Source organism: Ochotona curzoniae, unplaced genomic scaffold (assembly GCF_017591425.1).
Source record: "Ochotona curzoniae isolate NIBS_2020 unplaced genomic scaffold, NIBS_Ocur_1.0 contig_1302, whole genome shotgun sequence".
NCBI classification, from domain to species: domain Eukaryota; kingdom Metazoa; phylum Chordata; class Mammalia; order Lagomorpha; family Ochotonidae; genus Ochotona; species Ochotona curzoniae.
This window is the reverse complement of record NW_024465035.1, coordinates 5,030,598-5,047,272: the sequence shown is the minus strand read 5'-3', so window position 1 is coordinate 5,047,272 and position 16,675 is coordinate 5,030,598. Positions and strand designations below refer to the sequence as shown.

At 47.0% G+C, this 16,675-nt stretch overlaps 1 protein-coding gene across 1 annotated transcript in view; it reads left to right on the top strand.

Annotated features, from left to right (window-relative positions):
* The first annotated feature begins 816 nt into the window (after positions 1-816).
* NEK11 (NIMA related kinase 11) overlaps positions 817-16,675 on the top strand; it is a 106,497-nt gene continuing 90,638 nt past the window's right edge. Inside the window, exon 1 of the mRNA XM_041003826.1 lies at positions 817-989. Within this exon, the coding sequence (XP_040859760.1) occupies positions 817-989 (173 nt within the window). The remainder of the gene's footprint in view (positions 990-16,675) is intronic.

Sequence of the window (16,675 nt, the reverse complement as noted above, 5' to 3'; positions counted from 1 at the left end):
CCAGTAAGCCCACCACCCCTTATTTGTCTGGATTCCGTCACCTCCCGGGTCGCTCCAGTCTCCTAGAGAAAACGTATGGCAGGTTCGCCGGGCTTACAAAGTTTTTAAAAAGTTGACAGAGGCAGGAAAAGTGTTCGGGTTACCCTTCGGGTTAAGGTTTAATTTTATTGTTTTTAAAAAAAGATTTATCCTTTTTTAATATATATACCGAGAGGAGGAGAGCGTGCTAACCTGGGACTGCTCGGGTTGGCCCCCTGGGAACCATGCAGCTGCGGACTAACTCATGCTGTATCCGGAAGGAGCATTTTGCCAACGGGGAAGTTACCTGTCTTACCGTGCGGCTGTTTGTGGCCAACGAACGCTGCCATAGGAAGTTTATTATGAACAACAGGTTTTTGTCACAGCTTGGGATCTATAGGAGAAAGGGAGAGCGGGGGAATGAATAACGCAAAACATTTGACAGATGCAAAACATTTAAAGTTGACAGAGAAAAAAAAATCCTAGGAAACCAGCATCATAGAACATTGTAGTTCAATTTTGCCAAATTTGGGCTGCACTAGGAAGGCTGTGTTCCGAGAAAATTGCCTCCCACTGGAATGGCGCTCTTTTCTTACTTTCTAGCGTTTTTCTTTCTAGTCCTTTGAGTGAACTGACAGGGTGCGGGGCAGTCCTCTCGTCGGGGCGTGGAATCACTGTGCCACTGTAAACTTTTGCTAGGGCAGTCTGCGTCCCGCAGCCCTCGTCGCTGGACCTCGCCACGAAGGGGCTGGCCGGCGCGGCCTGCATGAGTCTGTGTAAGCGGTTTTGTCTGGATCCATGCTGAGGTTTCACGAGGCGGCTAAGCGTGGCAGCGGAGCAGCAGCTGTTTCCGCTGCGCGCCCAACAGCCCTGATGGCCACAAGGTACCTGCTTGGACAGAAGCTTGGCAGTGGGAGTTTTGGAACTGTCTATCTGGTGTCAGACAAGGAGGCCACGCAGGGGGAGGAGCTGTAAGTAAAAAATCGTGGAACACATCTGCCCTGCATGCGTAGCTCTTAGCAGATCAAAAACGGTGGTTTTATTTGCATTCTCCTTTTTAAAATAAATATTTATTTAATATTGAGAAAGCCAGAAATACAGAGAGGAGGAGAGACAGAGGCTGCAATGGACGGAGCTGAGCCGATCTGAAGCCAGGAGCCTGGAGCCTCTTCCGGGTCTCCCATGTGGGAGAAGAGTCCCAAGGCTTTGGGCCGTCCTCTCCTGCTTTCCCAGGCTACAAGCGGAGAGCTGAGTGGGAAGGGGGACTGCCGGGATTAGAACTGTGCTCATATGGGATCCTGGTACATGCAAGGTGAGGACTTCAGCTACTAGGCTATTGTGCTGGGCCCTTGAATGCTCTTTTTAAGAGAGAAAAATTTCCCAGTTATCTGATACCAGACGTGGGGTGCTACAAACTTCTGAATTTGAATTTTGAGCTTGTAAGCGAAGTACATTAGTAACACCGTTTATTGTCTACATGCTTTGGTTAGGTAAGGTTTTCAATTCCACTGCACATGGCCTGCCGTAAGCAGGGAGCTGATTGACACTAGAAGTCGGGAGAAGAGGACTAGGTTTCTGTGGCACGAGGCATACATCCCTGCCCTCCATCAGGGTGGATCTGTCTCCCCTCATTGTTCTGCAGACTCACCCCAAAACTTCTGTCCTGCTGAGGGATGTCATGCCTTTAATTGCCGCACCATTCCTTTATGTACATGTCAGTCTTACAGGACTTGGGTACACCATGAAGCCAAGGTGGTCTACAGGACACGTTTTACCAATTCCCATGAAATACAGGCTTATACGGTGGACATGCACCGCCTTCGCTTGGCAAAAGCTAATTTTTGTTACACGCATTGCAGTTCATGCGTGTGCCACTTGGGGGCAGCACTCTACCACTGACACGGAATAGGCAGTGGTTTGATGTGGAGCCGCTTTCCTGACATGGCATCTTGTAGTCAGTCACCAGTGAACTATTTAATACAATTCAAATGTTAAGCCTTTGCTTTGGACTCAGTGCCAGCAGGCAAAGGGGTGAGATGACAAGCACCTGTCTGGCCGATGCTTAGCGGACCTGGAGCGGTCACTCCGGTCTCTTGCTTGCTTGCCGAGTATGGACATTTAGATTCTGTGTATTTTCTAAGTACTTCACTATCTCCTTCCCATTCCTGCCTATGTAAGTAACCAAACATTTCCTTTCTATTGGCATTTGCATTTTTAAAAATGGCGGCAGTGTTTGGAGTTGAGCCCACCCGAAGCCAGGAGCCAGGAACTTCTGGGTCTCCCAAGCAGGTGCACATCCCCAAGGCTTTCAGTCACTCACTGCTTTCCCAGGCCACAGGCAGGGAACTGGATTTTAAGTGCATCAGCCAGGATCGAAACCGGCATCCACATGGGATGCCCGCACTTCTGGGACTAACCTGTTGAGCCACTGTGCTGGCCCAAGACCAACTGTTTAGTCTGAGATGGAATCACTGACTTGTGGGGTCAGATGGGGCGGGCTCCTGGAAGCTCCAAACCATGCTGAGTCACCACAGCTGGGACCAGGGCTCCACTTTACACCCTCACTGCCCACAGTGGTCAGTCTTGAGGGACTTACAGTAAACAAATACAGGAAAGACAGGTCGCTAAAGGGTGAAACTGGCTTTTTAGTTAAACCTAGAATCAACAGCATCTCATTTCATGCGCGCCCTCCATCACTCGGCGGGAGGAATTCAGAAGGAGCTGTCATCGAATCAGAAGTGAAAATATAGATGAAGCAGAGCAGGTGTGAGAACTGGGTCGTTATTCACACAAGCCAGGTAAAGACACTCTTCCTGCGGTTGATCCAGGCGACTTATTTTCTGGCTGTTCTCAGGCTCAACATTTCTGTCCACGGATCACACGTACTGATCCATAGGGTAGCCCTAATTCTGTCAGGGGAAGTTCTGCGCGTTCATTCTGCAATACGCAGAAGTATTTGTAAATAAGAAGGAATAACCTGGGATGCTACCATCCAACCTCTTTCTGTGCTTTGACAAGTTTCTAATTCAGTTGTTGTTTAAGGAAACACCCCGTTCGGCAGCTCTGGTTGCCCCGGAGACGAGGGGTTTGTGAAGAAAAACACTCATTTTTCACTAAGCCCTTTTTATTTCATTTGGAATTTTGTACCATGTGTAAGATCTAAAAATTCCACAGAAGAAAGCAATAATAATAATTAAAAAGACCACCCTCACATATTCATCGACTCGATCCTGCTCACCGTTTGTGTTTGAGCGGCTCGAGTTTGCTGTGGTGTTTCTTACCCTGGGCTCAACAGTGGAAACCCCGCATGGTCAGTGCAGATGTTCAGCCGTACTCCGCCAATCCCAATCCAGTTTGGCCTGGGGTGTGGTGCAGCCAAGTGGATTTTTTGAGAGCTTCTGGTTGATTTGAATGCACAGCTGGACTATCTAGTGCTGTGGGAGATTTAAAAAGCCAAAGTCCACTCATGGTAGCGTGTTAACAGTAAGAGAGCAAGCCATGGTAAGCTGGTGCCTTGGGAGGATGAGCCAGCCTTCCAGAAGTATCGTCTCAGGGGACCCTGGGAGAAGGGGAGAAGCAGCTGGTGCTTCTCGTCCTTTGCCAGGCTTCAGGGTTGCCTGGAGGTCTTGCGAAAACACAGGTTGCTGGGCTCCCTCCCCAGCGCTTTGACTCAGCCCATGTGGTGAGAGGGGCTGAGAATTGGCGTCTCGGACAGCTGGTGCTGCCTACCCGAAAAGAACCTTTTTAGTGGGAAAGGCCCCAAGGTGAGACAGCGTTCACTGCTTATTTGATGGGGTCGAGGGTGTGTGTGTGTGTGTGTGTGTGTGTGTGTGTGTGTGTGTGTGTGTGTGTGTGTGTGTGTAGGGGCGGGGGCATCCTTCACAATTTTGTGTGTATGCATACTATGACAAAACTAAGTACACATGGGTTTCAAGTATTTTTATGCCAAAATTTTACATTTCATTTTCCACAAGCATTTTTAGAGTACTCATGTATCATTCTGCATCCTTTTAACGCACTGAAATATGAGTGTTTTCCGATTTTCAGAAAAGGTTTATTTATTTACAAGGCTGAGTGATGGGGAGAAAGAGAGAGCCACAGCAGCCCAGTCCATGTCGGGAGCAGGAACTCAGCCTGGGCCCCTGGCAGGGGAGCAGGGCCAGCCTGCGTGCGCCAGCCTCTGCCGCCTTTCCAGGTGCTGCAGCGGGAAGCTGGGGCAGCAGCAGATGCCCGTGTGGCCACCTGCCGCAGAGCCAGCTGTGCCGCAGTGCCGGCTGTGCCGCAGAGCCAGCTGTGCCACAGTGCCAGCTGTGCCACAGTGCTGGCTGTGCCACAGAGCCAGCTGTGCCACAGTGCCGGTCCCTATCCTGTTCTTAAACACCCCTTAAAGCATCAGCTTGAAAAAAAAAAGATTTACTTTTGGCTGAAAGGCACAGATACTGGAAGAGAAGGAGAGACACAAAGAGAGATCTTCTACCCTCTGCTTTACTCCCCAAAGGGCTGCAGTGGCCGGAGCTGAGCTGATCTGAAGCCAGGGGCCAGGAGTCTCCTCTGGGACTCCCAGGTGGGTACAGGGACTCAAGGACTTGGGTCATCCTCTGCCTCCTGCTGCATCATTATAAATGCTTACATAGTAACCCATGGCATTGCTTTCAGTATCACTTAGTTTCTTCTTGTTGGATCTCCCGGTGCTGGAGCTCTCTCTCTCTCTCTCTCTCTTTCTTTTTAAGATCTTTTTATTTTATTGGAAAGGCAGATTTACAGAGAGGAAAAGAAATAAGAAAGATCTTTCATCCACTGGTTCACTTTCTAAACGGCCGCAGTGACCAAAGCTGAGCCGGTCAGTCCACAGCCAGGAGCCTCTTCCGGGTCTCCCATGCGGGTGCAGGGTCCTAAAGCTTTGGATCGTCCTCGACTGCTTTCCCGGGCCACAGGCAGGGAGCTGGAAGGGAAGCGGGGCTGCCGGGATAGAACCGGCGCCAATATGGGATCCCGGAGTGTGCAAGGCGAGGATTTAGCCACCTCCCTCTGGTGCCCTTGAAGCACCAGTAACAGACTTAGTTGTGCCTTGGAGTTCGCTGCGGGGTGAGGGGTAGCGGCTGTTTCACGGTGTCCTTTCGGTCAGCGTGACTCCGGAGAACTGAAGAACCGAGCTGCTGCTCCCGAACAGGACAGGTGTGCTTGGACATTCTGCTGGAGCAGCTGGTGACACTTGTGAATTATGGCCGCATTTGCTGAGAGGCTCAATTGTAATTAGAAAGCAAGGACTTCATCCATTTGCGGGTTACTGTTGACACATTGAAAAATGGGGACATTGGTTTTTTTTATACTGTACAAACTGAACTGAAAACACCTCCCTCTATATGTGTGTTCACTGCTTATAAAAACAGGCATTTTTTTTTCTTGGAGAATTAATAAATTGATCATAGTAGCCTGACAATGTCAAGATATTACAAATGAGTAATAGCTCTTGCTGGCATGCGTGGATCTTATACTATCAGAAGCAAACTGGCAATAACTCAGATGGTGACAGTAATTGTTGCCACTTCAGAGCTGAGTCGTATGCCCTACCTACTTACAGAGTTTTTGGTGTTATTTAATCATTTTAATGTATTCTTACTTTCTCAGTTTTGAGCCCTTCTAAGCAAAACATCAGCAGATTTAATGAGTCCAACTTTGAGCTCGGTGTTTTCTTATTAAAGCTATTCTTTCTATACCGTGCCCAGGAGCTCTCTCCAGCGGCTGTCTGCGAAGGCGGCCTCCTGATATTGAGTGAGCTGAGATAATTTAATAGGATTCAGTGGCTTATGCAATGGGGAGTTATGAAAGCAATTTGGAGGAAACTAATGATTTCGCTCCATTTTGCCATGCCAGACCTCAAAAAACAGTTTTCTTCAATTTTTCATTTTAATGATCATTTTTTTAGAATGCAACCCCCCACGCCCCCACCCCCCCAAAAAAAAACCACTTGAGTCTCACTTTAAAAACAAAAATTGGAATTTAAAAGTCTTCCTTAAAAACAGTGCAGGCGCATGGCTCCTCTAGCGAAATCCAAAACTTCACTTTGGCTTTGCCAGTTCTCCGCCTGCAGGAAGGTCGGCCTTCCGAGCCCGGGGTTCTCTTACGCCGCTTCAGGTGCAAGAATTGCACAGAGAAGAGCGTGCAGGGCACACGGTTGACTTCTGCCGGCCCAGCGGCCACTCTGAGATGATGAGTTCAAGTACTCCATAGGCCGCTCGTGTGCAGCATCATAAAACAAGCGAGGTGTGTGCTTTTTGTCCGTTTTTTAATATTTACAGATGAAAGATGACTCATAATTAAAATATTTTCAGATGAGTGGGAAGCAGGGAAACAGTTTATGTTTGATTTGGGCAGGGGTCCAGAAAAAGCAAAAGGCTGCCTAGAAGCCTGAACCGCCAGGATGCAATCAGGACGACGACAGCCGTGCTCCCAAATCATGCTTTTAGAAGTGTATTTTTCTTTCATTTCTTTTTAGAGGAAAAAAAAAAATGGATTTATTTAAAATACAGATTTACTTATTTAAAATAAAATGTGTGAATGTTGATAGCAGAAGAGTATTTAAATTACTGTGGTATGTGAGAGGTCTTCAAAACTCGTGACTCAGGGGCTGACACTCAAGCGTAGTGGGTTAAGCCCTGGCCTGCTGCGCCTAGCATCCCCCGTGGACACTGAGTGGAATCCTGATCGCTCTACTTCTGACCCGGCTCCCTGCCGATGTGCCTGGGAGACGGCCACGTGCTTGGGCCCCTGCAGCCACGTGGGGGTTGGGATGAGGCTCCTGACTCCTGGCTTCAGCCTGGCCCAGCCCTGGCCGCTGTCGTCATTTAGGGAGTGAAACTGCATGTGGAAGATTCTCCTCTCTCTCTCTCCCTCTCTCTCTCTCTCTCTCTCTCTCTCCCTCTCCCTCCCCCTCTTCATCGGTAGTTCTGTCTTCCACATAAATAAAAATAAACCTTCAAAACAAAATTCATTGATCATGCATATTAGGAAAAAAAACAATGTATGAATGTCAAAATATTTTATCTCAAAATAAACTCACATTTAAAAATTTTGTTTGCATGAACTTTTTGAAGTGCATTTTCACAGAGGCTGTTTAAATTCTTACCCCGTCCTGTTCCGGTGTTATTTTTGGTGGATTTGCGAGTAGTGAAGCTATCGAACCCCAGGGAATAAGGAATGTTGCTTTTTATGTTAACGTAAAAAAAGGGGGGGGGTAGCTAAGCTGCTTTAATAAATAATAATAAATATGCTTGGATATGCCGGCTCTTCTTTATATTGTCATGGTTGCCAATCCCAGATTTTAAAAGTACAAGATTTATTCAAGAAATAAAATGTTTTCAGCTGAATATGCAAATTTGGAAAGACCAAAATTTTTTGAGTCGCGTCTAATTCAAACTGACCACAGCATGGATTTTTTTTTTTCAAGTGAGGTCTGTTCCAGCTAAGGGTGAGCGATGTTTAATAGGGTCCAGAGGACCCCCAGTGACCGAATCCAGGCATTTTAATGGTTATGACTATGTTCAAACAGAGTATGACTTCAATTTCCTGAGCCCAAAGCAAGCAAGGCACTCCCGGACACAATCTGTAACCGGTCCTTCTTGCTCTTGAGTCTGGCTGAGTTTTCCTCCTAAGCTGTTGATGCCCCAGCCCCGTGACTGGCACGCACGCACCCTCTTGCCCGCACTCCCTCGCTGCAGGATCAGCCGAGGCTGGCCTGTGCTTTTCTCAGCCCTTTGCTTTTCAGCCAGTCTGACCCCCTTGTTGACACATGCACCGAGCTGGGGTGAGGCCAGCACCGGCCTTCTAGCTGCTTTCAACCGGAAATTGTCGCCGTGGCGTCTACTGCGACTGAGTGAGACGCAAACTCATCTCCCGTGAACGCCAAAGAAATGAGAGCGGGGAAGAGTCTCAGATCAAAACTAGCTTCTGGCTCCATTTGTTGCTTTTGAACTGGTTTGCCTGGGAGAAAATGTTTAGTTGCCATGGCAGCCATGTCGAAATAGTGAATTTAGAGCAAGGTGCATGGCTACAAAGCGAGAGAGCAAAGCAGCTGTGTGGCTGGTACTTCCCTGGTCAGGTGTTCCTACTTTTAGTTTTTGGGAAGGAGTCATTTGCAAATCTGTGTTTATGTGGGCAGTAAGCCTCGCTGACACTCAGGAGCTCTTCAGCGTGCTATGAGCTCCACTAATTGTGCGTGGTATAAATAATCTCAGGGAGAAGTAACAAAATAAGCAGCGGCCCTGTGTGATCTCCATTGCTTTAAAGTACCATGGAATTTCTGTTGCATAGTTTTAACAAGAACATAATTACGTTTTATTTCTCAAATGTGGTCACTGGCCTTATGATGTGATTTTCATAAGTGTGAGTGATTAATTATGAACTTTTGGCATAAAGGAGAACATTACTTCCTGCCCGGCCGTGCTGGTGTAGGTCTCTAGATGCGCTTTCTCCATGCGCCGAGAGGAAATGGCGGGCTCGCGGAGAGCCGGGGCGGGCTCATGGTCATGCCTGTGGAGATGAGTAAACACATGTATTCAAACGTATGACATTATACACTCACAGTATGTGCACTGGGTTAGATTTCAAAAGCCACGCTCCACGATAAAGTTGTTAAATTGGCTGAATTAAAGTTGCTAATGATAGTCACGAAGCAATTTGATAGTTAAGTGTTGCTTTTTCATCTGAGTTGAAACCAATAAAGCTTATTGATTTTAGTGGGAGAAGAATTATCCAGTGCGTGTTTCCGTGGCTCGTTGGGCCAGCGAGGAGTGCAGATCGAAGCATGGTTGACGCTCTGGTTGTGTGTCACGGGTTTCCACACTTGTGACAGTGGAAACTGGGACCCTTGAATCTCGCATGTTTGAGAGGCAGTTTGTGCAACCTTCCGAATGCAAAGTCACGTAGCAAATTAATTAAAATGTGGTTGACTTCAAGCTGGCGACCCGTCTTTCTTCACTCTCCCTTCGCATGGGCTTCCTACCCCAGCACACACCGTCTCCTCAGAACGAGAGCAATAAACCTGCTCCTTATAATCCTGGAGTTGCTGCCTGGTGGGCAGGTGCTTTCCGCCCCTGTTCCTGTGTCCGGGAGAGTTCGGTGCAATAATTCCCGACTCTAGTGGAGCCTCTGCTCTCTGTGGAGTTGCTTTAAGAAACAGGAGAGGAACCATCAGTGACAGCTGTGCTTTGCAAGGCAGTTCGAGATAGGATGAGAAATGTCTGGATGTTTGCTATGAGATGGACTTGACATCGAAAGTTGAATTTTAAGTTAACTTTTGACTCCTTTAACGATGTTCAATGATAAGCTTATAAAAAGTAAGCGTATATTAGAAACATTTGGGGTGTTCAGAACCATAGATCCTTTCTCGCAGGTAAAGCTTAGTTTGGTACTATTTAGCAGCGTGTGTGTGTGTGTGTGTGTGTGTGTGTGTGTGTGTACACGTCTCTGTGTGGATGTGTGTGATTCTTTGTTTCCCAGTCAACAGCCTCAGTCACGAGCTGTGCTCAGCTGATGTGAGTCTGATGAGATGAGAGAAGAGGAGGGGGTGTTTTAAGAGCACACGTGGGGAGGCGCTAGAGGCGCCCCAACGGGGCCTTCCCGGGGCATCCATGTGAGCCCTGCTTGAAAAGCCCACCCCAAGAGCAGAGTGCTAAGCGGCAGTGCCCGCGCAGCCCCGGGTTGCATGGGGCGGCCCCGCAGCAGCTGACTGCGTCTTAGCCATTCACCAGGCTCACGCCAGGATTCCTTGGAAACCGTGCGTCTCCCTCCATAATGTATGACCCAGGGATCAATTATTCATAACTCATTATTACAACTGAAATAAAAGCTAAAGGTGGAATCGTTCTGCCACTCATGAATATCCAACGGCTCATCAGGAGCTGGCGGTGGGGTTTTTAAGTCCCTGCAGCTCCCACTGCCCGTTGGTGTCTCTGAAGGGCTTGCAGAGGGAACAGGCTCCCAAGAAGGAAGCCATAACAAACGGCTCCCTGCTGCCGGCTGCGTGGGTTCGCCGGTTCAGGCTGTTTGTCTTTTTAATTCGGGTCTCATTTACACCTAGAAATGAAATTTCATTTTGAGAGGACGTAGGAGACATTACGGCCCTGCTGGATTATGGAACCCGAGGTTCCCAAGGGCACGAAGCTGGCCCTGAGATCCAGCGCGGCGCCTTCCCTTTGGACACGCGTCATGTTGCATCTGCGGCGCCCATCGTCTCACCAGCAGCTAGCACCTGTGCCCTGACAGCCCCGCCTTTACCACGTGTTTTCCATATATGCAGGCTTTCCAGAAAGTTCATGGAAAATGCTTGCTATTTCAGAGCCTAAGCGTGGATTTCAAACTTTCTTAACACCAAGTAAATGTTGCTCTGAAACTTGCTTTTCCGCCAACTTCTGGATGCGCATTCATGAAGTGTATAAAAAGCATTTTTGTACAAGTGCTACGAAAATATGATCAAAAGAAGCCTGTATACATACATATTTAAATTCCAGTAAAAATTGTTTGGCTTCAGTCACATTGGTTCTGCCTCCCCTCGTCTCCCTCCCCTCCTCTCCGGAAATCTTTGCATATTACAATACAGAGAAATTCCTCTTTCTTCTGTTTTTTTGTTTTTTTTTTTTTTTGAAACAGCTCTGTGGTTTGTAATGATTTTTATCATTAAGAGCACCGTTTCAGCAAATTATCCAGAAATCTGTCATGTTACAACATGTCATTATTTCTTCCATGAATTTTAAAAACAGAATCTGAGGGCCTGGCGTGATAGCCTAGCGGCTAAAGTCCTCACCTTGAACGCGATGGGATCCCAAATGGGAGCCGGTTCAAGTCCCAACTGCTCCCCTTCCCATCCAGCTCCCTGCTTGTGGTCTGGGAAAGCATTCGATGCAGGGCCTTTTGGGACCCTGCACCTGCAGGAGAGACCAGGAAGAAGCTCCTGGCTGTGGATCGGCTCAGCTCCAGCCGTTGTGGCTGCTTGGGGAGTGAACCATCAGACCGAAGACCTTTCTCTGTCTCTCCTCCTCTCTGTATATCTGCCTTTCCAATAAAAATAAGTCTTTTTTAATAAAAGAAAAGAAAAACAGAGCGCGAGGCTCCGGAGCCATGTCCTCCTTGGGCGGTTCCGTTCCGCCGGCATGATTTGGTCCCCTCTTTGTCACTGGAGGAGGGGACCTGGAGGCAGTCTGAGTTCATCTGGAATCTTGGTATTGCGCCTGGTGTGGGCTGAGAGTTCCCCCTCTGCCACAACTTTGCAGTGTAGCGATAGGGACCGAATTACTCCGTCATCCTGCGCTTCCTGGATGTGAAATACGAAAACATTTCAATCCGGTGGCAGATGATTTGTGAGCGGAAATCTTGTGGAGTTGCCTCGTTTTCCTCGGGCATTTGATGCTGTGAAACATTAATGCTGTGCAGTTTTGGCACAGGAGCAGGTGCCCTCTGAGAGTAGGCCCGGAGCGCTCAATCCTAGAGCTGTGCATGGTGTGATGGAGCAAGTTGAGGAAACACCGGGTTCCACCAGGTCCAACTGCCGCCAGCAGATGGCGGTAATGCGACACGCAGAGCCGCTGGGAAAGCCTGGCAGTAGTTAGCAGCAAGAACGCGGGGCCCCAGTGTCTTCATTTAATTACTGCTTACCAACACTTCAGTTTCACTGGCTGAATGAATACAAGGCTACACGTACATCATGAACACACTTTTAGGTTTTTCTTAGGGAAAACACGTCAGCCGAAGCTAAACGTGAAGAAGTCTTACCTTCACCAACCATTGGAACGGACATGAAGTACGCTGGGTTTCTCTGGTGTCTGTGGAGTGGATGGCTTTGTGTGTGCGGAGCGATGTGCGGTTCCATTGTCTTCAATGGAGAGGCCACACGTCTCACCAGGCTCCACTCTTAGGGCTGTGCCAGCCCGGCAGGAAGCAGCGCATTGGTGCTGTAGAGATGTTGCAGAGTGTCTTGCATGGGTCAGATGCCCCACTGTGCACTGAAAGCAAGCTATGATGCCAAAGTGGTTATTGCATAGGTAAGTTGTATCCAATTTCTGAATGACTTCTTATTGAAACCATCAATATTTTCCTTAGGGAACAATTCCATCGCTCTGTGACTTAAATTAAAACTGACTGCTCTTGCTAAGGGCCCCCAGATTGAAATATCCTCTTGCAATAGGCAAGAATTATATTTATGATGTTATTATCAATGACAGGAACAGTATTATTAGTAATAAAGCTAAGATACTCCAGGAAGTTTAGAATTAAATTTCATCTCAGCCATAGCAACAGTTTTGTGCCCTCCTTTTTTCTGTTCCTGCTCTCCACGGATTCCTGCAGGTCTTCGTTTTCTGCTTTTATTCTATGTTGTAAGCCCATCATCTGGGTGTATAAACACATTAAAGTCATAAGTTCTGTAAAATTTCCTTATTTTCAGAACCAGAATAGGAAGCAGTGAGTGAAGACTGCCATCTTGTTGAGCCAACCTCCATGGAAGATTGCCCTAATGGTGTTTTACAGCTGCCAGCTTTGGGGAGGGGTAGCTTTGGTGGCTGCAGAGCCTGTGCTGGAGGCCACGTGGTACAGTCATGCAGCCGCTCTGTGAGCAAGATCCTCACCTGCGAATGAGGGCTTGGACAGGCAGTGGACCCCGACACTTTGTGGCTAATGAGATCTCTTGGTCACGGGAGTGGGGGCGGGGCTCGGGAGAACAGGTGCACAGCCCTGGCAAGCCCTTCTCCCTGCAGCCTGTGGACCTCCGGGGCTTGGCACGCTCACGCCACGCAGTCTTCTGCCTCTTCTTACTGGACACTGTGCCACTCAAAACGTGGTCCCTGGACAGTCAGCCGAAGCTGAACCTGGGGCCTTTATAGAAATACAGAATCTTCACCAAATCTTGCCCCAGATAAGTTTAGGAGACTTGACTTCGTGAAAACCTAGGTTACGTGTGTATTTTCTTTTGCAGCACCAAACTTCATCTTGCTTAGAGCATAATTTAATTTTATCTTAAACAGTGTTTACCTTTGGTCAGTTTTACCTAGTCAAGGAAATGGAGCTAATCAGTTTTTGTTGCTTCTTAAAACTCAATTTGCTGCTATATCCTGATTTCACGGTAGGCTTTGCATCACATCTAATTATCTCGTTGAAACCCACAGTTCTAGCATTTTCTTGAAAGATTTGAAATAAGAACTTGACATGAATTATGCATTAGAAGGTTGCATTCTGAATATTAACCTAACATTAATTGTAAGTTTAGAGCGCATAACAATTGTAACAAAAGCTAACCCGATTATCTACGGCAAATTATTTCTTCATATCCTTGCCGACACTGTCATGCTTCTTAATTTCCTCGCTGACATAAACAAGACTTTTTTTTTTTTGCTCTAGGCTCAGCTCCTTTCAAGGTGTGATAGAACGGGTAATTTGTTGCCTAGCATTTTAGGTTAGTAGCATTTACTCAAACTCTTAGGTATATTCCTAATGGACTGTTAAATGATTTTAGATCTAGTGCTGTTGCCCTTTTCAATCATGGACTTTGTGCACAACCAAATTACACCTACAATGTTGTGGCATCTAGGAAAGCATCTAAAATGTGGATGTCACACGCCAGCTAGCTAGGAGACTAAGTCCTAAGACGCATTCTCCATCTTCCCAAACCTCAGACCTCTGAGTCTGAAACTGTGTAATTGGCAGGATTCTTGAACATTCTGCTCTCACACAGTAGTTAGTGAGGAATGGGCATGGGCTCGTCACTGACCCATCAGAAGCAAGGCCAATATTCCAATCTACTCCAACAATAATGAGTTGGTTTTGGTGGCATTTTTTCCCCTTCTTTTGTTGTTGTTGCTAAAGCTCAACAAGGGAAGGGAAGAGTCTTTGCTCTTTGAAAATGATTTAAAAAGTGAAAAATTGATTAGCCCCTGAAGAGCTCTGTACTAAAACAGTGCAAAGCAGATCTTGAACTTGGAAACAAAAGCCTCTTTAGAGTCCACAGCGATGTGTTTCCTCTTTCTAGAGTTAGATGATGACTTTGATGTAATTTGTTTTGTGACCTGGCATACATGACTTACCTGTTAAAAGCTTTTTTTGCAGCTGAAGTGCTTTGATGAACTCCTCTTTTCTAGTTTCAGAATCTACCAATACCTAAAATCCATTGCAAAATTAGGAAAGAAGTTGAATAAGGAGAAAGGGTCAGAGAAACTGGGCAATCCACCTTGGGGGGAGGGCACGGAGGGGATGGGGGAACATCAGAGCCTATGAAACGATGTTATAAAATAAAATGCAATAAAAAAAGAGAGAGAGAGAGAAATAGTTTTAAAATCATTTATTCCTGCTCTGATTTTTAGTGTTTTTTTTGTTATTGTTTACTTCCTGTTAATTTTTGGGTTTTTTGCCCTTGTTTTGCAAAGTTCTTGAGCTGCATTATTACATAATTTATTTTGGATCTATTTTATTTTTATTAATATAAGAACAGATCTCATGTGTTTCATGGATATGATTATAAGAAGATAAATAAATATACTTCTCTCTCCCTCAATCCCCACTCCTTGTTTCCTTTATTTATTTTTAATTTTTGCATCGACATTATTTCAGATGCTGTACAACCACGTGCTCCTGCACCACCAGTAAGAGGTGGCAAGTTTGCTGTTGACTTGCCCCCTTGATCATTGGGTAGTAACCGTCTCTGTCTCTTTTTTGGTTAACAGATTAGCCAACTCTGCTGGTTTTTGGTTTTTAATTTGCATGGAGTATCATTTTTCCTTTTTTAAAAGATGTATTTCTTTATCTGAAAGGAAACGTTACAGAGTAAGAAGGAGTAACACACACAGAGCTCTCACCAGAGCTGAGGCCAGTTGGAGCCACAGTGGGGCTGGAGACCAGGAACTGACCCAAGCGGGTCCCTGCTGCCAAGGGGAGCTGTGGAACCTGTGAGGATGGGGAGCTGTACCCACATGCTGGGACAGGCTTGTGCTGTGCCAAGGATGGCGTCTGGTGTTTTCACATACAAGCACTTGTTGGAGCAGGGAACTCTGCACTCCAGATGGGTGTGCTTGGACAGATGCGCCCACTAGACCTTATGGATCAAGCTACTCCAGGGCCAGAGACAGGGACCCTCCCCACAGCCAGAGACTATGTGAGAAAGAGGCTGTGCAGCCTGCGTGTGTGTATGTGTGTATAACCTTGGTTTGACAATGACCCTGAAAACCATTATAATTCTCCAATCATGCAAGGTGTGCAAGCATTTGTATGTTGTTCTTTGTTGTCGTTGAAACAGTGTGAGCACTCACTTGCTGAAGGATAATGATGAGACTGGAATGAGCATGCCAGGAATGGAGAAGAAGGATGTTTTCTTGGCAGTATTTTTTTCCCTATTCCATCTCCATTTGATGTCAATCAAAACCTGTCATTGACCGTTTAAAGAAGAAAGTGAAATGTGTTTGTGCCTATACCAGTTTTGTACACTCAGGTTACCGAGAAGGGGGAGATGGAAGGATCGAGAAGCTATACTGTGGCCGTCGGGATGGGATGCAACCAAATCGCACTTTTCCACTTGAGACTGTGTCCTAGGTCTGTAGGAGCAAAGCAGGAGCTTCCCATTTTGCATGGACACCTGCGACCTGCTGGGACACGTCACGTGGAGCTTAATCCTTCATTCCCAACCGCGCACAGGTGTCCGCTTCACTGTTGGCTTGCCTGTCCAATCCGAATCTGATCTGCCTCGTTGACAAAACCTGTCATTCACCACGGATCTTCTTTAGGCTGCTTGGTGTGTGTGTGTGTGTGGGGGGGTGCCTTTTGACCTTAAACGGCACCACCCAAGTGCCCTGCCTGCCAGCTGTAATACGCCCCGCTTTGGGCTTTTTCTCTGGCCACAGTGAGCACCCAAGTCTCCTCAAGCCGCCACAGGACCACACGGCGCGAGCACACAGGCACAGCGGTGAAGGAAAATTTTGAATTGATGACTATAATTATGTTTTCAGATGGAAGAAATACCATGTTGACTAAGTTTACAGATTTACTAACAGAGAACATCTTGTCACATATCAAAATATTTTTCTCACATAAATCCATTTTTATGTGGCTCCCTGGGTTCACTCTGCCCTGATTTTCAAAGGACTCATAGTAATACTCAGGTTTAAAAAAATAGTTATATTACACAGTTTTTCAGTTTAACTTGGAGACTCATTAAGTTTTAAAAAGGTTGCTAGAAACGCTCTTTTGCAATAATTTTGGCCACTGATCTGAAAAGCACGTTTCTTCTAAAGCACAGACGCCAGGCTGGTGTCGCAATGCAACAGGCTAAGCTGCACCCCGAAACGCTGAATCCCCTAGCAGAGCGCTTTGGCTGGAGTCCAGGCTGCTCTGACTCACCTCGAGCTTCCTGCTAGTGTGCCCAGGAAAGCCCCTTTGGCCACTCAGGAAAGCCCGCGCATGTGCTTGTTGGGGTGAGCGTGGGTGAGTGCGTCCCTGGTCTTTGGTGCACCAAGCTGCTCAAGCCTGACTGCTTTCTGGATGTGAGGGTGTCTGGGTAGAGTGCTTAGATACTGCTAGGGCAGAAGGAAGGTAGGGCCACCTGATGGGTCCTCTGGACTGAGCATTGGCAGGTGGAGACTCGTTTTGTGGGGCAGCGTGAAGGTAGATGACTGTGAATGGGAAA